Source organism: Pipistrellus kuhlii, unplaced genomic scaffold, assembly GCF_014108245.1.
Source record: "Pipistrellus kuhlii isolate mPipKuh1 unplaced genomic scaffold, mPipKuh1.p scaffold_m20_p_70, whole genome shotgun sequence".
Classification (NCBI taxonomy): domain Eukaryota; kingdom Metazoa; phylum Chordata; class Mammalia; order Chiroptera; family Vespertilionidae; genus Pipistrellus; species Pipistrellus kuhlii.
The window spans coordinates 878,024-899,546 of NW_023425574.1; the positions used below are offsets into that span (position 1 = coordinate 878,024).

General features: G+C 66.4%; 2 protein-coding genes across 8 annotated transcripts; both read right to left on the reverse strand.

The window, feature by feature from the left end:
• Positions 1-27: 27 nt before the first annotated feature.
• On the reverse strand, positions 28-4,401 carry GPT (glutamic--pyruvic transaminase). Of its 5 annotated transcripts, none has more exons than XM_045575880.1 (12): positions 3,661-3,719; positions 3,024-3,192; positions 2,827-2,916; positions 2,134-2,242; positions 1,798-1,931; positions 1,455-1,698; positions 1,178-1,278; positions 931-1,124; positions 670-844; positions 435-590; positions 233-345; positions 28-162 (listed from the first exon to the last, which is right to left on the reverse strand). In XM_045575880.1, the coding sequence occupies exons 1-12, from the start codon at positions 3,702-3,704 to the stop codon at positions 72-74; spliced, it is 1,620 nt and encodes a 539-aa protein (XP_045431836.1). In that variant the 5' UTR covers positions 3,705-3,719; the 3' UTR covers positions 28-71. The 5 variants fall into 5 exon arrangements, with proteins under 5 accessions (XP_045431836.1, XP_045431838.1, XP_045431839.1 ...); XM_045575882.1 differs by lacking the exon at positions 3,661-3,719 and adding an exon at positions 4,255-4,401 and having other exon boundaries at positions 34-162; XM_045575883.1 differs by lacking the exon at positions 3,661-3,719 and adding an exon at positions 4,255-4,387 and having other exon boundaries at positions 34-162; positions 3,024-3,189.
• A 716-nt stretch (positions 4,402-5,117) lies between these two features.
• PPP1R16A (protein phosphatase 1 regulatory subunit 16A) lies at positions 5,118-20,296 on the reverse strand. Of its 3 annotated transcripts, none has more exons than XM_045575885.1 (11): positions 20,178-20,296; positions 9,158-10,166; positions 8,147-8,217; positions 7,911-8,056; positions 6,944-7,047; positions 6,753-6,877; positions 6,552-6,677; positions 6,392-6,467; positions 6,186-6,315; positions 5,867-6,032; positions 5,118-5,682 (listed from the first exon to the last, which is right to left on the reverse strand). In XM_045575885.1, exons 2-11 carry the CDS (start codon positions 9,417-9,419, stop codon positions 5,308-5,310), a joined length of 1,581 nt encoding a protein of 526 aa, XP_045431841.1. In that variant the 5' UTR covers positions 9,420-10,166; positions 20,178-20,296; the 3' UTR covers positions 5,118-5,307. The 3 variants fall into 3 exon arrangements, with proteins under 3 accessions (XP_045431841.1, XP_045431842.1, XP_036278488.1); XM_045575886.1 differs by lacking the exon at positions 20,178-20,296 and adding an exon at positions 15,785-15,803; XM_036422595.2 differs by lacking the exon at positions 20,178-20,296 and having other exon boundaries at positions 9,158-10,484.
• Between the last annotated feature and the right edge of the window lie 1,227 nt (positions 20,297-21,523).

Below are 21,523 nucleotides of genomic sequence, written 5' to 3' on the forward strand. Positions count from 1 at the left end.
CAGACGCCAGCTCCCCAGCTTTATTGGAGGCGGCGGAGGCGGCGCCCAGCCCTCAGGCGGCCCCGGAGGACTCAGGAGTACTCGCGGGTGAACTTGGCGTGGAACTGGCTCAGCTTCTCCAGAAGGGGGCGCAGTTTCTCCGCGGCTGGCAGGATGGTCATCCTAAAGGGGAGGAAGGTAAGAGAGGAGCCGGGGCGGCGGGGCCGAGAGGGGGGGCGGCGGGCGGCCTCACCGGAAGTGGTAGGTGCCCTCGCGCTGCCCGAAGCCGCAGCCCGGCACCACGCAGATGCCCGTCTCCTCCAGCAGCCGCAGGCAGAAGAACATGTCGGGGGCCTGACCCAGCTCCTGCGGGGGGAGGGGGAGCAGGGCAGTCAGGCGGGCGTCCCAGGCCGCGCCCTCCCTCCCCGGGGACCGGCTGCCCGCGGGGCCCGCACCTTGGCGCGGCGGACGGCGCGCGGGGGCAGCTGGATGCGCGGGAAGGAGTACATGGCGCCCTGCACCGGGTTGCAGCGGATGCCCGGAGCCTCGTTGAAGACCTGCTCGGTCAGCTTGGCCTTGGCCGCCAGCTGGGCCAGAACCTCCTGCTTCTCCTGCGGAGGGAAGGGCGGCCCGTCAGGTGTGGGTGCAGCGCCCGCACCCGGCCGCCCCCCGCCCGGCCACCTCGCTCACCGCCTGGAACTGCGCGAAGGAGGGGTCCGAGGGCTCGGGCGGGCTGACGACGACGTCCAGCGCCACTTGGCCGGGCAGCGGCGGGCACAGCCGCACGCTCACCAGCTTCTGCATCTGCTGCTGCACCGCGGGGTCCATGTTCACCACCTCCATGTAGCCGCCGCGCAGCCCGCACCTGCAAGGCCGAGGCGCGTCCAGGCGGGGCCGCGGGGGGCCAGCCGGGGTCCGAGAGGCCCCGCCCGGGGCCCGGCCCGCACGCACTCGCCCATGTAGCCCTTGGAGATGGAGTGGAAGGAGGCGAGCTCCTGCTGCGTCGAGTAGGGCGGCCCCATCTCCATGAGCACTTTCTTGAACGAGTGGAACTGCGAGCCCTCGGCGTACACGTTGTCCTGGTACACCTGCGGGCGGGCGGGCGCCGGCGTCAGGGCGGGAGCCCGGGCTGGCCCGCCCCCCCGACCCGGTCCCCAGCCAGCACCCTGCCCCCTGCAGCCAGCACCCCGCCCCCGCCCCCCCGCGCCCCGGCCCGCACCTCGTCCGCCATCAGGAAGAGCCGCTCCTCGAAGGCGAAGCGGATCACGGCCTCGATGCACTCGCGGGTCTGCACCTGGCCTGGGCGCGGGGACACGGCAGGTCCGGGGTCAGCCAGGCGCACCCGGCTCTCGGCCGGGCAGTGGGGTGAGGACGGGCAGCCGGGACCGAAGGGGCCGGAGGCGGGCGGGATGGGTGAGGCAGGGATGGCGGGGGCGGGGGCGGGATGGGCGGCGGCGGAGCGGCGGCGGGCGCACCGGTGGGGTTGCCGGGGTTGATGATGCAGAGCACGCGGGGCAGGCAGTGGCCCCGCGCCTGGCACAGCGCGCGCCGCAGCTCGGCCACGTCCAGCGCCCAGGCGCGGTCCTCGTCCAGGTAATAGTCCACCTGCACGGCGTCCAGCTCGGCCAGCGCCGCCGAGTAGAGCGGGTACTGCGGGATGGGGATGAGCACGCCCGTGCGGCAGCGGCCCTCGCCGGCCACCAGCAGCTTCAGCACCGTCTGCGGGGCGGGAGGCGGCGGTTGGCGGGGCCCGGGTGCCGGGAGGAGCCTGACCCGGGACACAGAACCGCGGCGGCGTCCTGCCGGCCCCCCGCCTACCACGATGGCGTCGCTGGCCCCCGTGGACAGGAAGATGTTATTGGGGTCCGCGGGGATGCCGCCGTCGCGCCGCTGGATGTACTGCGCCACGTGCTCACGGATGGGCTGGATGCCGGAGCTGTTGCTGTAAGCCCCTGGCCGAGGGGGGGGAGGGAAAGGGGAGGGCAGGGAGGCCCGTTAGGTTCGGGCTGCTCCTGGGAAGATCCTCTACTTCCAGAGGGGGGTCCGCCCCGCCCCTCCCGCAGCCACGCCCCTTCCCCGCCGCTCCGCCCCTTTCGCCGTCCCGCCCTGGCACAGCCTCCTCCAGTCCTCCTCCCTGGGGCTGAGTGGGCTCACCTAGGCTGTGGCCCCCGCAAGCCTGTAGGATGCTCCTCGCCTTTCTCTTGGCATCTTCGGGGAAGTCCGGGCTGTTCTGGAGATCCGGGTGGACGCAGAGGGCCAGGACCTGGGAGGAGCGATTGCTGAAGCCAGATTCAGGGCACAGGACACAGGGCACAGGGCACAGGGCATAGGGCACAGGACACAGGGCACAGGGCACAGGGCATAGGGCACAGGGCACAGGGCAGCAGGGCACAGGACACAGGACACAGGGCACAGGGCACAGGCATAGGGCACAGGGCACAGGACACTAGGGCAAGGCAAGGGCACAGGGCACAGGGCACAGGGCATAGGGCACAGGACACAGGACACAGGGCACAGGGCACAGGGCATAGGGCACAGGGCACAGGACACAGGGCACAGGGCACAGGGCATAGGGCACAGGACACAGGACACAGGGCACAGGACACAGGGCACAGGACACAGGGCATAGGGCACAGGGCATAGGGCACAGGACACAGGGCACAGGACACAGGGCATAGGGCACAGGGCACAGGACACAGGGCACAGGGCACAGGACACAGGGCTGGGCTCAGGGCTCAGGACACAGGGCTGGGCTCAGGGCTCAGGACACAGGACACAGGGCTCAGGGCACAGGGCACAGGGCTGACAGGCTCCCCGGGGAGGCTGTCGGGGCAGCACCAGCCTCACCTGGCGCAGGAAGGTGATGGGCTTCTGCCCCATGGCATGTGCGTCCCCGATGTTAGCGCGGATGACCTCCGTGAAGGGCTTCTTCACCCCCTGGAGGATGGAGGCGCCACACTGAGAACGGGCCTCCTCCCTCCCAGCTCCTGTCCCGGGGGCTGCTGGGTGCTGCCCGGAGGGCTGTGGTGGGCCCGGGGCCATACCTGGCTCAGCTCCTGCTCCAGCTCCAGGGCGCGCAGCACGATGGGGCCTCGGACGGCATACTCCACCCGCTTCACACAGGCGTTCATGGTGTCCAGCGTCAGCACCTTTTCCCTCAGCCCGTTCATCGTGGCCTGGTTGTGGCCAACCGTCCTCACTGCCATCAACCTACTACACCCGGGTGGGAGGGAGGCTCAGGAGGTGGCAGGATCCAGACGTAGGAACGAGGGAACCAAGTCCCGGCTCAGCGGGCCAGGGCTGGCAAGGGGGAGGCAGGGTAGGGGCTCCAGGTAAGAAGGGCCCTCTTCTCAACAGCCTGCTGGCCCCACTGGAGGGACAGGAAAGGCTGAAGGCGGAGCGAGGGCCTCTGGGGCCACAGGGCCCCGCCCCACCCATCTGGGCACAGCTCTGCCCCGGGGAGCCACAGGGAGTGGGTGAGGAGGCAGGCGGGGCTTGGGGCTCAGCCCAGAGCCTGCCCTGTCCCCATGACGGGAGCAGGAGACCCACATGGGGGGGAGGGACAGACGGTGCAGGACGCTCTGAGGGACTGGGTCTGGGGGAGGGGAGCTGGGCTGAGTGCCCCAAAGGGGTGGGCAGAGCTAGGCAGGGCTGAATCCAGCGGAGAGAGTGGAGATTTACCCCAGCTGGACGAGGAGGAAGCCCAGCCCCATGGAGTCCCCCATCTTTGCTGGGTCAGCAGCCCTATCTCCCAGGTAACTGAGCCAAGCCTCAGGAATCCTGAGGTGTTGGGGGAGGGGGCAGGCCCTGGGGATTCCATCTGGCCCCTCCCAGGCGGGTGGTCATGGCAGGGTGGGGCTGCAGGGCCGTTCTCAGGCCTTGGGTGCCATCAGCACGGCGAGCCCCTGGCCGTGTTGGGGGAGGCCCATGGACACTCGCCGCCCGGCCCGGGCGCCCTTTCACCAGGCCGGCCGGGCTGCCCTTGGGGCCACCCCACAGGCAGGGTGACCTCAGCTCTACTTCCCGCGGCTGCTAATTGGTGGAGAGCTGGGAGTGAGCAGTGATAGGCCCTCAGAGCCCCACCCCACAGGCCCTGCCCAGGGTGGCCACCCCAGCTATGGCATCTGAGGCCGAGCCAGGGACTGAGCTGAGGGTCAGGGAGCCTGCATCCGTGCTGTCCCGTGGGCGGCTGGTCAGGCCGGAGGGGAGCCCAGCGGTTCGGCTTCGCTGCCTGGAGGACAGAGGGGCCCGGGCAGGCACCCGCCTCACTCTCACCTCACACCTTCTGCTCCACTGCCACTCCGCTGCCTCTTCAGCCTTCCTGTGAGCAGGTCTGTCCCTCCGGCCCCCAGGCCAGAGTGCAGGCTAATATGGGCCCAGCCCCAGGCGGAGCCAGCCCCTCCCACCCGGCAGCTCGGTGGCAGGTGGACTTGGGCAGAGCACCAGCCCCATTACATTTAACCAGCAGCTCACACCTGCCCCTCCCCCAGGTGCGACCCTCCCACCACAAGGCTCAGGGGAGGGCTGACCAGGCCGGTGCCCAGCGAGGAGGGGAAGGCGTCCTGAGCCCATGCCACCCAGCACGGTGGCCATGCAGAACCTCCCTCCATGGACAGGAGCCGGCAGTCCCTCGGCCCTCCCACGCGAGGCCCCTAAGGGGCCCCTGTCACCCCGACACATGGCACCCAGCCAGCTCAGAGCTTGAGTGGCCAACTGCTGGCCCCCTTTGCCAGCCCAGGGAAAATCTGGCAGCGAGGCCCCAGGAGCGGGCTGCAGGCCAAGAATGGGGGACCTGCCCCAGGTTTCTGACACTAGCCAAGTATGTCTTGGCCCCTCCCTCACCAAACCAGGATCTCTGCTCCCCTGGCACGCATCCCTGTCCCCAGGGGGGGTCCTTCCGCAGCTCCTTTAGGACAACAAAGAGTTACAGAGGAGCCGCCAGGAGCCAGGGAAGGCAGGGCAAGGCGAGGGCCAGGCTTCCTGCCCGGCATCTGTGGGCCTCACTCCCACATGGGCTGGGCCGCCACCAGCGAGCCCTAGCGTGCACGCACAGGCCCGCAGGCGCACAGGGACGGCGCACTCAGGCCGGCGCACGCACAGCAGCTCCCAGGCGGACGGTGGCCCAGCAGAGACACAAGGCAGGTGGCAGGGGGCTCTTTATTGAGAGTCACAGGATGAAACAAGGTCTCTGTAGCCAGGTGCCCCCAGGTATGGCTTCTGCCTGAGGAGCTGGGGTCCCCGGCGGCTGGCACGTGTCCGGCTCCCCAGCAAAAGGCCCGAGGAGCTCCGCGGGGCCCGGCAGCAGCCTCCGCCCCGAGCGCCAGCCCCTCACATGAGCCGACAGCAGGGCCTCTTCTCCACGGGGGCCTCCTCGGAGGGGGCTGTGAGCTTGAGCAGGGGCGGGTCCCCACCGGCCCCGGAGCCACACGCGGGCCGGGGGGCCTCGGTGTCCGCGGGCAGACCGGGCCCGGGGGCCTCGGGCCCGCGCTGCAGCTTAGCGGCCGCTCGCTGGCGCTTGAGCTCCGCCAGGGTGTGGTGGGCCTTGGCGCGGCCCAGGCTGCGGCCTTGGCTGTCGGGGGCCACGCTCTCCAGGGGGTTCAGCTGGTAGGAGACGCTCCGGTCGAGCCGCTTGGAGTACAGGTGCCGTCCCGGGGTGCCCCCGACGCGGCCGTTGTGTGGCCTGGACGCTTCGGGGTCCTCCTCCTGCAGGGGGAGCACAGGCCCCGAGGCCGTTCAGGGCACCCTGTCTGGCTCCCCTGGACCTGGGCCCACCGCCGTGCGGCGAAGCAGGGGCACGGGGGCGGGGCACCAGCGGGTCTGGGCCGCAGGGTCACTGATCCACTGGCTCCCAGGTCAAGGCTGCTCCGCAGCCAGGGGCGGGGCTCACCTCGGGGGGCGGTGGCCCGAGCTCCGTGTCTGTCTGGCCGTCCTCATCCTCCTCTGGCGGCTCCGGACTGGTGGGCGGTGGCTGTTGCCACACAATGGCCTCCTGGGCATGCTCCTTGCGGTACAGGCTGGTGCGCTGGGTCAGGCTCACCCGCCGCACCACCTTCCTGGGGCAGAGCAGGGTGAGGCTGGGGAGGACGCTTCCCTCCCCGTGGACTCTGCCCAGGCTCCAGCTGGCACCGTGGCCTGCCATTGCCGTCAGAGGGGCAAAGGCCGGGCACGGCCAGAGGGCGGGGCGGGCGGGCGGGCGCAGTGCTCACCCCCGGCTGCCGGCGCTGGAGGTCCGGCGACGCAGCAGAGAGCGCTGGCGACCTTGGCCCCGCAGGAGCGCGTCCTGCTTGTGCTTCAGCTCCAGCAGCTTGGCCCGCACCTCCTCGTCCCCGCACACGTCTGCGGAGGAGCGGGCAGCCGTCAAGGGCGCCCTCCCTCTGCTCCCCGGCACCCCGAGGACATGGCCCCAGCTCACCAAGAGGCGTCTCTTCCATCAGGGACTTTCCATTGAGGTCGGCGCCGTGTGCCACCAGCAGCTCCACCAGGTGCACCTGCGGCCGGCGGGCCAGGCTGCTGAGCTCGAGCGGGAGCCCCTCAGCGCCCGCCGCCCGCCGCCCGCCGCCCCGGCCGCTCACCTGGCCCCAGTATGCCGCGGCATGCAGCGGCTCCCAGCCGTCCTGGTCCTTGGCGCCCAGGCTGGCCCGGTGCTCCAGCAGCAGGGCCGCTGCCTCGCTGAACCCGTTGGCGGCGGCGATGTGTAGCTAGGCAAACACCCCTCCTGAGTCCTGGCCACGCCTGAGGCCCCCACCGCCCCCTGCGTTCCCCGCCGGCCTCACCAGCGTGGCCCCGTGGTCCCCAGGGGCGTCCAGGTCGGCCCCCGTCTGCAGGAGGCCCCGGATGTCCTCCAGCATGTGCAGCTCCGGCAAGGCCCGGGCCTCCTCGATGCTGTCCTGGGTGATGCCTGCGGGGCAACAGGCTCAGAGCCAGCACCAAGGGCCCCACCGGCAGCAGGTGGGATCACACTCACCCCGGTTGGCCATGGCCGTCTCAAGGCAGTCCAGCGTCTGCTCATCCTCACAGAGGTCGTAGGGCATGTTTCCATCGCTGTTGACTGCCAAGAGGTCGGCACCCCTGCAGGGAAGATGGACAGGGTGCTGGCCACAGGGCCCCTCACCTTCTCCCTACAAGGGAAGCCCCAGGCCTCACTCAGAGGTCCCTCTTCTGCCAAAGCCTCAGCCTAGGGCTGCCTCTGGGGCAGTGGGGCCGATAGTGAGGAGGCCCAGGCCCCAGATGCTGCTGGGAGAGGCTGCCCTGGCCTGCTGGAGAGGAGAGGGGTTCAGTACTGCCCCTCTCTTGCACATACCATCAATGAACGGGCTGCTCCACAAACAGTCTGAGCAGCTAACCATCCATATCCTACTAGAGGGGTCAGGGTCGAGGAGCTGTGTGCGGGGGAGGGAGGACCACTGGATCCGGTGAAGCTGACCATCGGCATGATCACTCCTCATGGTTGAGGCCTCACCTGGTCCAGTTCCTCTCTCTTTTTGCCCATTTTACCCTCATCACTGACCACAATGGTATTCTCTGTACAGAGCCTGGGGGCCCAGGAGGCCAGTGCTGGAGGTCAAGGCTTGCCCTCAAGGAGTTCTTGAATCCATGACAGTCCTTGGCAGGACACCCAAGTAAGCAGCCAGGCGGCCGACAACACCCTGTCCGGAGTGCGCGTGGCCCCAGCTCTCCCCGCCAGGACACGGGCGGGAAGCAAAGGCCAATGGGAGCAAGAGGCGAGGGCGTACTTCCTCCAGGCAAGGTGCCGGGCTGTGTCTCGGGACCAACTTCCCGCTGCCCAGCCGTGGCCCCTCCCTGACACAGATGCCCACTCTGCTCCCAGCCACAGCACAGCAGCCAGCCAGGTGACCTCGGGCAGGGCCGCCCAGGGCGGAGCAGGCCTGTGGCAGGATCTCCATCCTGCCCGAGCCCCCCTCGGGCCCTACCGGGCGGTGAGCAGCTCCACCAGGTGCAGGTGGCCGCAGGTGGCCGCAGCGTGCAGGGGGGTCCAGCTCTCACTGTCGCGGGCGTTGACTGTGGCCCCGGCCTCAAGCAGCTGCTGCACCATTTCCCGGAAGTCATCGATGCAGCTCTGCAAACCAGGCGGCCTGAGCACCGGGCCGGCCCCTCCACACCGGCCCCGGCCCCGGCCGGCTAGCCCTCCGGCCCCAGCAGCGCTCACCTGGTGCAGGGCCGTCAGACCGTCCTCATTGGCCAGGTCCGGGCTGACCCCACTCTGAAGGAACTGGCGGACTGCAAGAAGGGGGGGGCTCAGGCAGGAATGGAGATCCTGCCACAGGACGGCTCTGTCCTGGGCGGCCCTGCCCCTGAGGTTACCTGGCTGACTGCTGTGCTGTGGCTGGGAGCAGAGAAGGATGAGGACGATGGCGGTACAGGTGGCAGGAGGTTACCTGGCAGCACCCACTCTTCCCAAATCCTGGCACTCCACCCCTCAGACTCCCAGCCGCACCCCCTCCTGGTAGCGAGGTCGCACTGGGCTCCTGATGACCCCACTCTAGCCAGGGTGTTGTGCCCTCCTCCACCCCCTCCCCATGTCTCATGTCTCCCCCAGCCCTCTTGGCCCCCAAAACGCCCATCCCTGGTACCTGCACCTCCCTCTCCCCACTGCGGGCTCCCCCCCCCCCCCCCCGGAGTGTGGGCTGAGTGCCCAGGCCTGCTCCCCAGGGTCTCCCTAGGAGCAGAACTGCCCAGCCCTCACTCCTCTTCAGCAGCCCCACCTTGGGGCCAGGTTCTGGGATCTTTGTGGCCTGGATCTCCCTAGGGGTGCCTGGAGGCAGCACAAGGACGCACACGCTTTCCCACAGTGCCCTGGGCCCTGGGCCACACCCACCGCACCCTGTCCACTTCCCCTCTGCAGCAGAGGCCCCTGCCCTGGAAGGAGGCCGGGGAGGGACGGGGAGCCCGCCCAAAGCTTAGGCCAGGAAGGCCCTGAGGAAAGCCTGCTCCCCACAGGGCTCGAATGAGCACCGTCCAGCCCGGCCTTTTCCTCCTGGGTCCCTAGCCCAGGCCCCAGCAGGAAGACGGGGCCCAGCCCACGGCAGCCACACCCGGGACACCTCTCGGGGCTCCTGGCAGCCTCGTGCCTGCAGCGGGAGTCTGCAGGCTGCCCTGCACCTGCAGCCATAGCTGAGGCAGCTGGGCCGGCCCCCGCCCTAGGGTCAGCCATACTCACCTTCTTCCAGGTCGTTCCGGGCAGCAGCCTCGAGAAGGGTGACGCTGGGAGGGAAGAGCACCCGCTTCTGCAGCCCGCCGCCAGCCGCCGCCTCCGTCCGCAGCCGCTCCCGGGGGCCCTTTCTGCCCTGGGCCTCCTTCTCAGCCTGGGCCCACATCTTCACCTGCTGGGCACGGCGCTTCTGGGCGTGCTTCAGCCGCTCCTGCGTGCTCATCCTGCCCACCGCGGGCATCTCTGCCAGCAGCTCCAGGTGCTCGGCCATGGCGGGGGCTTCCGGCCAGGGGGGTTGCTCGGGGCACCAGACAGGGGAACCAGGGGGCCAGGCTGGGCCTGAGGGGCGGGGCAGCCGGCTGGACTGGGACCCTCGGGGGCATCCCCTCCTCAAGGCTCAGTGCCCTCTGCCCCTGGCAAGGCTGGGTCAGGAGATCCCACTCTGTGACCAGGCTCAGGCAGCCTGAGGGGCACAGGCCCCTGGCAGAAAGGGCAGCGTGGGAGGCGCCAGCAGCCACTTCTCAGGAGCCCTGGCAGCTTGGCTGTTGGAGGGCCAGGCCTCCCCCTCTCCCTCCTGGGGTCAGGGTGCACAGCCTGGAAGCAGAGGACCTGTCTGCCTTAGTCCAGGTTCTGTAGCTCGTCGCCCCGGTAACAAAGTCGCAGCTTCCTGGCGCCTCGCCGAAGGGGAAGGGCGGGCGTGACGGTGGGCAGAGGCCCCTGGGAGCCCCTCTCCTTCCAGGTCTCAGGAGCCCGGGTAGGGCCTGGGAGCAGCCATGGCCTGGCCTCTTCGTCCTCTGCCTCCTCCTGTCTGCCTCCCAGGGTCAGGGCATGGGCACTAACGAGGAGGTGTGGCCGGAGGGCGGGCTCAGCAGCCAGAACAGCCAGGGCAGGGTGTGTGCTTAGAGCCTGGGGGTCCCAGACACAGGGGTGCGGGGGCGCGGAGCAGGTGGGGCAGCCGTCTTCAGGAGGGCAGCCCCCGTGGAGGAGCAGAGCCGAGCAGGAGCCGAGGCCCCACAGCCTGAGGAGGAAGAGGAAGCACAGGGAGGCGGCTCCGGTCGGCTGGCGAGGCTCCCGGCAGCCAGCAGGTGAGCAGGGCCCTGCCCTGTGTGAGGCCCAGCCCGTGCCCACAGGGAGCCCTGCTAGGCTACAGTCCTGGCTGCGGGGAGCCGGGGGCCTACAGCTGGCTCTGCCCCCCTCTAAGTCACACTGTTCAAAACGCTGAGAAGGCCTGGGCCAGCGTCGCTCCGTGGCTGAGCATGGAACTATAAACCAGGAAGTCATGGTTCAGTTCCTGCCAGAGTACATGCCTGGGTTGTGGGCTTCATCCCCAGTAGGGGGTGTGTAGGAGGCCCCCAATGATTCTCTCATCACGGATGCTTCTCTCTCCCCCCCTCTCCCTTCCTCTCTGATAAATACACACTAGAGGCCCGATGCACAAAATCCGTGCAAGGGGCTCGGCCTCGCGGCCCCACCTACTCGTCCTTCGGAAAGACTTTCCGGGAGATGGTTCCGCAGTCCAGTCTAATTAGCATGTTAGCTCTTTATTGCACAGGAGATATATACTTTTTATTTTTATTTTTTAAAGAAAGGGCTGAGGAGGGAGCAGGGGGCTGCCTCCAGGGCCCAGGGACTGCTTTGCTCCAGGTCCCAAGGCTCCAGGTTCCACAACTACGACCTGTCTGCCCCCAGGCTGGGCCAGGCAAGCCTGCCTTCTCCTTGGGCTCTCCAGGAACTGCCCCAGGGCAGGCCCTACCTCCTGGGCCTCAGGCCAAACAAGGCCCCGCCTTACCTGGCCAACACCCTGGCTCCCAGCCCAGCATGGCCTTTTCCTCCTGGGCCTAGCCCAGTCCAGTCAATGCCCAGCCACCTGGGCTGCAAGAAAAGCCCATCACGTGGGCGGGCGGAGTGGCCTCCCAGGGTTGGGATCTATGAAGCCAGGCAGGCAGGCAGCTTGGCGGGGGCACAGCCACAGAGAATCACCGTGGCCTTCCCGCCCACTACCCAGTGTGGTCGCTGGGTGCGGTCACATGACGTGCCTCAGGAGGCCCTGGCTGTCTTCCAGCCAGAAGGTCCCCTTTTCCCCGGCCAGGCCCGAGGCCATCTATTGTAGAAAAAGACCCCTCCTCTGGCCAGACGTGTATTTAGGGCGCCTAGTGAGCACCCCTTCTTTCCGTCCTGGGCCAGATCAAACGAGATCCGGTTCTTCCTGCTCAGGACCTCCAGGAGCTTACCTGTCCAGGCCCCACCTGCTCCGGCCTCTGCGAACCTGGCCTGGGCGGCTTCTGGGGATGGAACTGGGGACTAGCTGGGCCCAGGGAAGCGCTGTCCAGGCAGCACCTCTGCTCTGGGCAGCCGGTGTCCACCTGCCACCTCTGCAGACTCCTGGAGCCAGGGGCAGGTGCAAGCTGTCCAGACTCCCCGTCCCAGCCTGTCCTGCCTTGGCCCTCGGGAAAACAGCTCCCATGAGACAGGCTGGGCCAGGCCCGCAGGTACCGCCAGCTCCAGACCACACCTGAGGCTCAGCAGAGCCTCACACCCACCCCACCCCCGGGAAGACCCCCTTCCCTCCTTTCTGCTAGTTACCTACAGCTCCTCTCATGCCCCTCTCTGCCCAAGAGCTGGCATCCAGACCCCGCTGCCCCTCCTGCAAGGTGGGACCTTTCCCTCTTCCCTCAGCCTGGGCCTGGCAGGGAAATGGACCCCAAGAGCCCATGAGCACGGGTTTGGCCCTCCGTCTCCAGCCAAAGGAAACCCCCCAGCTTCCCAGCAGAGTGGGCCCCAGGTCCCTGCACCAGTCTCCCTTCCCCACGATGCTGCCAACATGAGAGCCACAGCCTCACTTTGTAACGAGATGTAAGGGATGTCATCATTTCACACGAGGAGACTCTGATGCCCACGCCCTGCAGACAACCCCCTCGAGTCGCAGCGAGCTTCCCACAGAACCCAGGCTCTCTGGTTTGTCACGCGAAGGCCGTCTCCGCAAACCCATCACAGAGCAGCCCCCCACCCCCGCCCCGCCGCAGTGGAGGAAAGGGCGCTGGCTGCACTGCACACCTCGTCCCACCCACCCCAGCACCTGGGGCCGCTCACCGGTCCTCTGCCCACAGGTCCTCCCTCTGCGGGCGCCTGCGGGACACCTCCCGCTGGGAGCCCCTGAAGGCAGGCTCAGGGGACTTGGGGCAGCTGGACCTGGGCGTCTACGGTGACTCCAGGGTCACCCCTCCCAGGACCTGACCCCACCCTCCACCCCTGCCTGAGTACCCCTGCCCCTTGCCCCTCGCCTAGCTACGCTCAGCCTCTCTCTCAGCCCCAGCCCAGGAGCAGCTGCTGGAGCCAGAACCGGCGGCCAGCCCCTCCCTCGGTGGAGCCAGGAAGGCGAGGCCAGCTCAGGAGGGTGCCCCCGGAATGGCCCACACTCCACACCCAGGCCCAGGGGGCTCAGCAGGGCAGCTCCCACCTCTGTCTACAATCCTCCCTCAAGCCTCCCTGGAATGTCAAACAGAGATAATCTGGGCCACTTTTTCCAGTTCTCAGCTCTGTGCCAGGCGGTCTGCACAGGAGTGTGGACGGAGGTGGGAGGCCCCAAAGCCTGGGCTCCCCGAGACTGCCAAGAGCACCCCGGGACCCCTGGCCTTTTGGATGGAAGCCCCAGGTCCCCGACCCCAGCCCAGGAGTGTTTCAGCACCCCCCAGCCCAGCAGGTCCCTGTCTGACCCGCACCTTCCACGGGGAACAGAGCCTCCGCCTGAATGCAGGTGCCCTGAGCCACTGCTCCACCTGCCTCTCGTGCCCACTTCCGAGCACCGTGCGAGCGAGCGAGCGAGCGAGCGAGCGAGCGAGCGAGGGACAGAAAACAAGAGGCAGAGTCTGAGAGGCCGGGGGAGGGGAGAATCTCAGCAATGCTGGGGGCAGGGCAGCCCCAGCTGCAAGGCCCTGCGCCTGCCACGCCCCCTGGTTCTGGGCGTTTCACATCCGCCCTGCTTGGGCTGTTGGAGTGAGCTCCCATAGCTGCCAATCAAAAGAGCTGGTTTTATTTGTGGCATCCTACATAATAAAGAGGTAATATGCAAATTGACCTTCACACCCTCACAAGATGGCTGCCTACAACCAGGCCGGCAGGGGAATTAGTGAGGGACAACCAAAGAACTGAACAGCAGGCTGCGTGGGGCGACCAGGACAGCAGGGAGGGGGGGACAGTTGGGGGTGACCAGGCTGGCAAAGGGGGTGCAGTTGAGGGCAACTAGGCTGGCGGGGGGGAGGCAGTTAGGGGTGAGCAGGCAGGCAGGCAAGTGAGTGATTAGGAGCCAGCAGTGCAGGATTGTGAGAGGAATGTCTGACTGCTGGTTTAGGGGATAGGGCCTAAACCGGCAGTCAGACATCCCCCAAGGGATCCTGGATTGGAAAGGGAGCAGGCTGGGCTAAAGGGACCCCACACACACACACCGTGTACGAACTTTGTGCACAGGGCCTCTAGTTACTTAGCCAGAAGGGAAACTTCCACAGATGCCACAACTCTAAGTAAAGTGTGTTGTCTTTCTGCAGAAACAGAGACAAGGTGAGATGAGGTCATCGAAAGATCATGGCGCGGGGCTGGAGGCCGAGCGGACACTGCCCTGTCTGCGGGAGCAGAGGGGGCGGAGGCAGGGCTGTGTGCGAGACGCCTGGGCAGCGAGGGCCGTGCAGCAAGGTCTCAGGGAACCCTCAGTTCACTGGCCCCAGCCACCCAGGCTCTCACCGCCCCGCCCGGACTTGGCTCCCCGGGAGACTGTCCCTGCCGAACGCACACCCCACGGCCACGAGTGCCCCACTTCCTGTCTGGGGTCCTGGCCTGTCTCTTAACGAGAGGACACGCTTGTTGGCGGCTCAGCGAGTGTCGGCACCTGGAAGAGGCCCTTCGGTCGTGTGGGAAGGCTGGTGGCAAAACCAGCAGAGCCGTATGACTGGGCAGCAGGCCCCTCAGGCCCAAGTGCCCGTGGCTCACTCCACCAGAGGGGGAGCAGGTGCCCAGAGACCCTGAAACATGGCAGAGCCACACGAGGCCACTAAGAAGCGATTACGCGGGCTCAGTCCCCGGACAGCTCTCCTCACTGCCCTGCTCCACCGGCTAGGGGGCTGGGGACGGGGCAAAGGGAACAAGGGCAGGCCCTACCCTCAGCGAGGTCCACTGCAGGCGGCAGAGGTCACGAGATCCCCAGAGGAGAAGGGCCCGCAGCAGGCTGGGGAGCGGCAGTGGGGAGCGGGGGGCTGGCAGGTGGGCTGAGGAGTGTGAATGGCAAGGGCAGCGTGGCAGTGGCATCTCGAAATGGCGGGGAGACCGGGGAGAGCACATCGGTGCTGCTGTGGGCACCCACCCACGGACACCCTATGGCAGAGCAGCATCCCCAGGCACGCTCACCTCCCGGGGCCTTTCCGGACGCTAACCCCAGCACCCCCCTGGGCCCTGCTGCAGCTCCTTTAGGACAACACGCTGGGAGTGACCTGCAGCCTCCGGAGGGCTGGGCTCGGGAGGCCCAGGGCTCCGGGGGAGCCGTGCGTGCGTGACGTCTGCTCAGTGAAAAGTGTACTGTCTGTATGACAGGCTGCCTCTCTGTAAACAGGAACAAACAATGTGGACACACGAGAGAGGACTGATGGGCTGTGTGTGGGGGAGGCTGCTGGGTAGTGTGCACGTTAGGTCATTTCTGTTGTTTGAGACTTGAAGGTAAACTTCAAAACAACTTGACCCGCTCTGCTTGGGGAGGGCAGGTGTGCACACCTGCTGGGGACCGGCGGGGCCGTAGAGGGCATGCCACCTTGTCCCGGCCACGAAGCTGGCCTCTGCCCAACCAGCCGCAGGAGCCAGAGGCTTTCAGACAAATGAGTGATGTGATCAGACCCGGGTGGGGGCCCCGGAGGTGCTGACACCTCACACTCCCCAGCCGGGAGTGGACGGGGGACGGGAGTAACCAGGGCCAGGTGGCGAGGCGGTCAGATCCCAGGAAAGGCCAGCGAGGGGCAGGCGGGGAGGAAGGAGGGCCCTGAGAAGGGGGCAGGTGGAGCTGGAGCCCCTTTGTCCCCGTCCCCAACCCCCAGCATAGCCAGGTGGAGCAGGGCAGTGAGGAGAGCTGTCGGGGATGGAGCCTGCACAGGGTCGCTTCTTTCCAGGTGAGGGGCAGAGGGGAGAAGACCAGGTGGTGCTGCAGGGGCCGTGGGAGGGCTGAGCAGGAGGCAGGGAGCCCCAGGACACAGACAGGGTCCCCCTCTACTCATGGTCACTTCAGACCCAGTGGTAGGAACAATAAAACCACAGAAGGGAGGGGACAAGCAAAGGGACAGCCTTTCTGAACCTGACACAAAACCCGGAAACCTGAAAGAAAATGGGTTAATCCGATTACACTCCATTTTCAAAATGCCTGCACCGCGAAAACACCACCAAAGCTGCTGAGCTCCCCTCGGGCACACCCCTTCTCCTCAATCCCCGGCCGCAAGCCCATCACCTCCACCTTCCTCTCCCTCTCCGAGCGCCAAGGCCCTGCCTTTGCCGCTGTAACTTGTCTCCTGAGCCCGTTTCTTTGTCTCTGAGGAGGAACGGCAACAAAAGGCACCAAAGCCTCTGGGGAAAACCACACGGGGGCACCGCGCTGGCGGTCAGACTCACCTCAGACTCCATGGGATCAGTCAAAACCCCCGAAGCTGTGCTGCAAACTCTAATTTCCCAGCACAAGTCTCTCTCCAAACTACGCCTCCGCCTCCCCGTTTTGTATGAAATGCAAAAGGTCAAGACTAGTCGGACATGCTGAAACCGGTGTGGCTCAGTGGATAGAGCGTCGGTCGGCCTGCGGCCTCAAGGGCCCGGGTTTGATTCTGGTCAAGGGCATGTACCTTGGTAGTGGGCGCGTCCCCAGTGGGGGGTGTGCAGGAGGCAGCTGATTGATGACTCTCTCTCATCAATGTTTCTAATTCTCTATCTCTCTCCCTTCCTCTCTGTAAAAAATCAATCTATATATATACAATATATAAAAGAATAGTCAGACAACCCTAAAAGGAACATGTTCCAAATGCTCATACGTGTAGATACCCAGCTCCGTCATAAAGGCTAGCAAAGGTGCTGGCCGGGGGGAGTGGGCTCCGGAGCAAGCGGCCCGCATGCAGACAGCGGCTCGGACCCCGCGCTCTGACCCCGGCAGTGGGGAGGGAGAATTTCCGGCGAAGACGCGGCTGGCAGCTCGGGGGCCAGGGCTGTGCCCGCCATGTGCCGAGGGGAAGCCTACATGCTGAGGGCGGCCCCAGAGCTAGCACGTGGCCAGCCGGACTCAGCATAGCGAAGGTCTGCTCTGCGGAGAGGCCGGAGGCCATGTTTGCAAACCACAGACCCAACCACGGTTTTGGTCCGGCGGCACAAAGAACTCCCGAAGCTCAGCAGGAGGAACCAATGTGCCAGCTAGAAAGTGGGCAGAAGGTGGGACCAGACACTCCACTGACCAGGGAGGGCACAGGGCGAGGGGTCCTGCCGGCTCTGCCCTCAAGGAGACGCAAACGGTGGCCACAGGGAGCCCACCCACACCCGGGAACAGATGGCACGGCGGGAGCAAGGGTCTCCCACTGCTGGGGTGCAGACACTCTGGGAAAGTCAGGCAGTTTCTTAAAAAAAAAAACAAGCGTGTGCTTACTGCAGGACCAAGAAGCTGTGCTTTTGGGCACTTATCCCGGAGAAATGAAAATTTAAATTCACCCCAAAACCTGTGCACGGGTTCCACAGCGGCTTGATTCCTAATAGCTCAGGGGGCAGGAGGGCACCAGCGCCATGCCTGCGGGGCGCAGTCAAAGGCGCTCCCGGAGGCCGGATCCAGGGTGTGGGGCGGAGCTGAGGAAGGGGAGGCCGCACCTGCTCACAGGGTGCTGTGTGGGGACACATACCTACACTGACACGTGTGGGAGGCTGCACAGAGCTAAGCACACACACGCACGCGCTGTAACACTGGTAAGCCTGTAAGGGTCTGTGTCCGGGCGAGGGCGGCAGCGCAGGTGTGTGGGGGACTGGGACGTGAGGGGGGTCTCTGACTTCTTACAACCACGTACGTACTCCTACAATGATCTCAAAATAACATTCAAAAACAAAACGAGTGGAAAAGCTAGCCACCAAGCAGGAAGTAACATTGGCAACTCTCTCCCGAACAAGAATGTGGGCCGACGACTGCTCAGCAGCCCCTCGAATCAGCAAACACACATCAGCGACCAGCACCCCCAGGGAAGACCCAGCCCAGGACGGTCCCCAACCACGTGTCCGTGAAACACACATCCCTCCCACTGCCATCCTGCTCCCGGCTCTGTCCCCAACAGGAACCTGGGCTGGGCCATGGCTAGCAAGGGCACCCAGGGCAGCTGACCTACAGGGACACCGACCAGAGGCACTCAGCTCCCGAGGCTCGGCGGCACTGGGCCCCGGGCGGGCAGGGCACTCCCAGGCGAAGGGCGCTGGGGCCTCCCGGCCTGGCCTCACTGGCAGTGGGAACCACCGGGATGGCTCTGGCGGCAGAAGAGGAGGGATCAGCTGTCATGTAACCCTTCCTGGCCCAGTGTCAGGATGCCCTGCCAGAGGCCAGCCCTGGAGGCTGGAGGGGTGAAGAGCCCCTGGAGGGCCCGGAAGCCAGGAGCAGAAAGTGGGCAGATGGAGAGGGATGAGGCAGAGGCGTGGGGGAGACCTGCAGGACGTTCGTAGGGACCTACAGGAGTGTTACTCAAATAAACAGGAGGTTGAGGACACCAATGCAACGTCAAAATCAACTTCATGTCTCTGTACTTGGAAAGTGCAGAATTTAAATATCATTTACAAAATCCGCATCACAAAGCACGAATGCACACACACACACACACACACACACACACACACACACCCCAGGCAGGCAGAGCAGAGGACAACCCCAACTGCAGCCAATGAGGCAGGATCCACCCCCCTAAGATGGTTCTGAACTCCTTACCCACACAGAAACATTGAGACTATGTTTTTTTGCTCAAACCATCCTATTTTAAGATTATTTTCTAAAGGCAATGTATAATTAGTACAGAACACTAAATAAATGGATATGTTCCATGGTCTACATTTGTTAAAATGTCAATTCACCCCAAATAGAGAGAGCTACAGGATTAATAGGATCCCAGGCAAAATCCCAAAAGGCTTTCTTGTGGGAAATCACAAGCTAGTTCTAAATGTATAAGGAACCGCATGGCATCCTAAAGAACCAAAACGAGGCTCTGCCCTGGATGGCGGGTGCTTCCCAGACGGCACCTCTCAGAGCACACCCACCCTCCTCCTCCTCCTCCTCCTCCTCCTCCTCCTCCTCCTCCTCCTCCTCCTCCTCCTCGGCACTGGCACCTCTCAGCCCCTCTCAGCGTGGGTGCTAGGGAGCTGGAACGGGTGGGGGACGCTCGCTCTCTCCCGTCCATCTCCACGCCCATGAAAGGGCAGTGGGATGGGGCCAGAGCAGAGGAGGGAGGACTTCGGGGGAGTACAAGAATCAGGTCACTCACCTGGCTGAGGTACAAAGGAGGACGGCAAAGAGCTGACGAGCCAGGGTCACGGGGCGGGGCGGGGCGGGGCATGGGGGCAGCTCTGCACCCAGCTATTTGGATGAAGGAAGGGATGGGAAGGGCCCTATCAGGGCTCTTTAGGAGGAAGTTTTGAGAGAGCCAGGAGGTGAGGGAAGAGCCTGGGACTCCCACTCAGACGCCTTGCTTTGCTGCCCGTGGACGGTGCTGGGGCTGGGGCGGGGCACTCCTGGGCAGCCATGGTATGCCGGTCACCGGAAGTTCACCGGAGACGCAGACTCCGAAACGGCACATGTGAACAGGCCGCTGGTCTGGGGAGGGCCCCCTTTCCCTGGCTTCCCTAAACCTCAGGCTGCACACATCCCGCTCCACAGCCGCGAAAATTTTCTTTTAAAATATATTTTTTTATTTTTTGTCAGAGAGGAAGGGAGAGAGGTAGTTAGAAACATCGATCAGCTGCCTCCTGCACGCCCCCTATTGGGGACATGTCTGCAACCAACGTATGTGCCCTTGACCAGAATGGAACCTGGGACCCTTTAGTCCGCAGACTGATGCTCTATCCACTGAGCCACACCGGTTTTGGCCGCAGCTACGGAAATTAATCCCACAGTCACCACAGCCTCTGCTCCAGGATGCGAGGGGTCCCCACCGCCCCCATACTCCCGGGGGCCATCGGTGGTAGCGGCCTGGGGTCCCCCTGCACAGCATGGGGCCAGGGGAAAGTCCAACGTGACCCCGATCTCTGAGGCGGAGCCCGGGACCCCCACACTCTAAGCGAGGTCACTCGAGCCCCCGGACTGTGAGGGTGTAAGGAACTCGCCCGGGAGAGGCCCCAGTGGGTGCCCTGGCCCGAGGCCAAAGCCCACACCAGCCGGTGAGTCACTGCCCGGCGGCCGCAGGGCCGGCCCAGACGGAGGTGCTCCCAGTGTGACCACAGGCTGCAGGAATGAAAACCACCCCTCACGTCAAAGCCGCTGCGGTGGCCTTCAGGGCCTCTCTCCTCCAGCTGCTCCTGGCCCTTAGCACCCACCCTGGGCCTCACCCGCCAGCACCCAGGGGCCTGGAGAGACCTCTGCCCTGGGCTGTGTGCGGCCCAGACCTGGGATTCCCGGAGGCGGCCATCTGGGCCTCCTCCTCTCCCTCCCGACCGATCTTATCTGCCTCTTCCTCCCAGCTCAGCGCAGCCTCCCCTCAGGCCTCCTCCCTCCAGCCCCCCCCTCCTGTCTCCCCCAGGACCCGTCCTCCTCCCTCCTGGGGCCCGCATCTCGTCTCCCCCAGGCCGGCCCCCTCTCTCCAGGGGCCCCGGCCTCCCATCATCCCTAGGCCGGCCTCCGATCTCCCCGAGGCTGGCCTCCAGTCTCCCCCTGGGACCGGCCTCCCCATTCCCCAAGGCTGGCCAGGCCTCCTCCTTCCTGGGGGCCCGGCCTCCCGTCTCCCCAGGCCGGCCTGCTGTCTCCCGGGGGCCCGGCCTCCTCCCGCTGAGGCCCCGGAAGTCCGAGCCTCACCTTCCGCCGCGCGATCGTTCGGATCCGGTCCCCCGGTCGGTCAGGCAGCCCCGCGCTCCTCCAGGCGCCGCAGGGGCGGGCCCCGCGCCGGGCCCTCGCCATGGCAACGCTACACTTCCGGCCGCGCGGCCCAGGGCCGGAAGCCGGCGCGGGGGCGGTCCGCCCTGAGCGGCAGGAGCGGCGGGAGCGGCAGGAGCGGCCCGGGAGGGTGGCCGCCCGGAGGCTGCGCTGCACCGGACGGGCCGGCGCTCGGCCCGCGCAGCGGAGGCCTCGCGGAGCGCGAGCCGCGGGCGGGGGCGCGGAGGCCGCGGTCAGGGGCTGGGCTGGATCGGGAGCTGGCTCCTCCGGGGCCCGCGGGCCGGAGCCATCCGGGTAGCCGCCTGGAGACACAGACGCCGGAGGGGGAGCCGGGCCGAGTCCGCGGGGAGGGGCGCCGTGGGAACGCGGCTCCACGTGCGCCGCAGCCCGGCCTCGCCAGCTCCATGGCCTCCCTGGCCCGGGGCTGGGCACCAGCACCGGCCCCCGCGGCCGGTGAGACCTGGACCGCCGTGCCGGGTGGGGTGGGGGCGTCTGGGTTTTCAGGCCTTGATGACGCCCGGGCCAGGTAGCCAGGAGGCCACGGCGAGGGACAGAAGGTCTGGGGTTAGGACTGGGGGGTGTAGGCAGCTGCCAGCGGCCCTTTGCCAGGACCACGCCTGTGGCTCCGTCCTGTCCCTGCTAAGGCCTCACAGGGGCCGGGCCTGCGCAGGGGGCTCCCCAGCCTGAGCTTCCAGACCTCTCCTTAGAGTCCCTCCTCCCCCAGGCCAGCCCCTCCTTCCCCCAGGCCAGCCCCCCCTCCCCCCCGGCCAGCCTCCTCCCTCCCCCCCGGCCAGCCTCCTCCCTCCCCCAGGCCAGCCTCCTTCCCCCAGGCCCGCCCCTCCTCCCTCCAGGCCAGCCCCTCCCCCCCAGGCCAGCCTCCTTCCCCCAGGCCAGCCTCCTTCCCCCAGGCCAGCCCCTCCTCCCTCCAGGCCAGCCCCTCCTCCCTCCAGGCCAGCCTCCTCCCTCCCCCAGGCCAGCCCCTCCCCCCAGGCCAGCCTCCTCCCCCCGCCAGCCCCTCCCCCCCCCAGGCCAGCCCCTCCTCCCCAGAGGCCAGCCCCCTACAACCAGGCCAGCACCCTCCACCCCTAGGCCAGCCCCTCCAGCTCCAGCACATTTCCCTCCTAGACCCCAGAGGAACCCCGGTGTGCCCGCGAGGGCTTTTAAATATGCAATACCGAGGGAAGGTAGGGGAGGATGGGGGGCAAGGGGGAGAGATCAACCAAAGGACTTGTATGCATGCATATAAGCCTAACCAATGGACACAGACA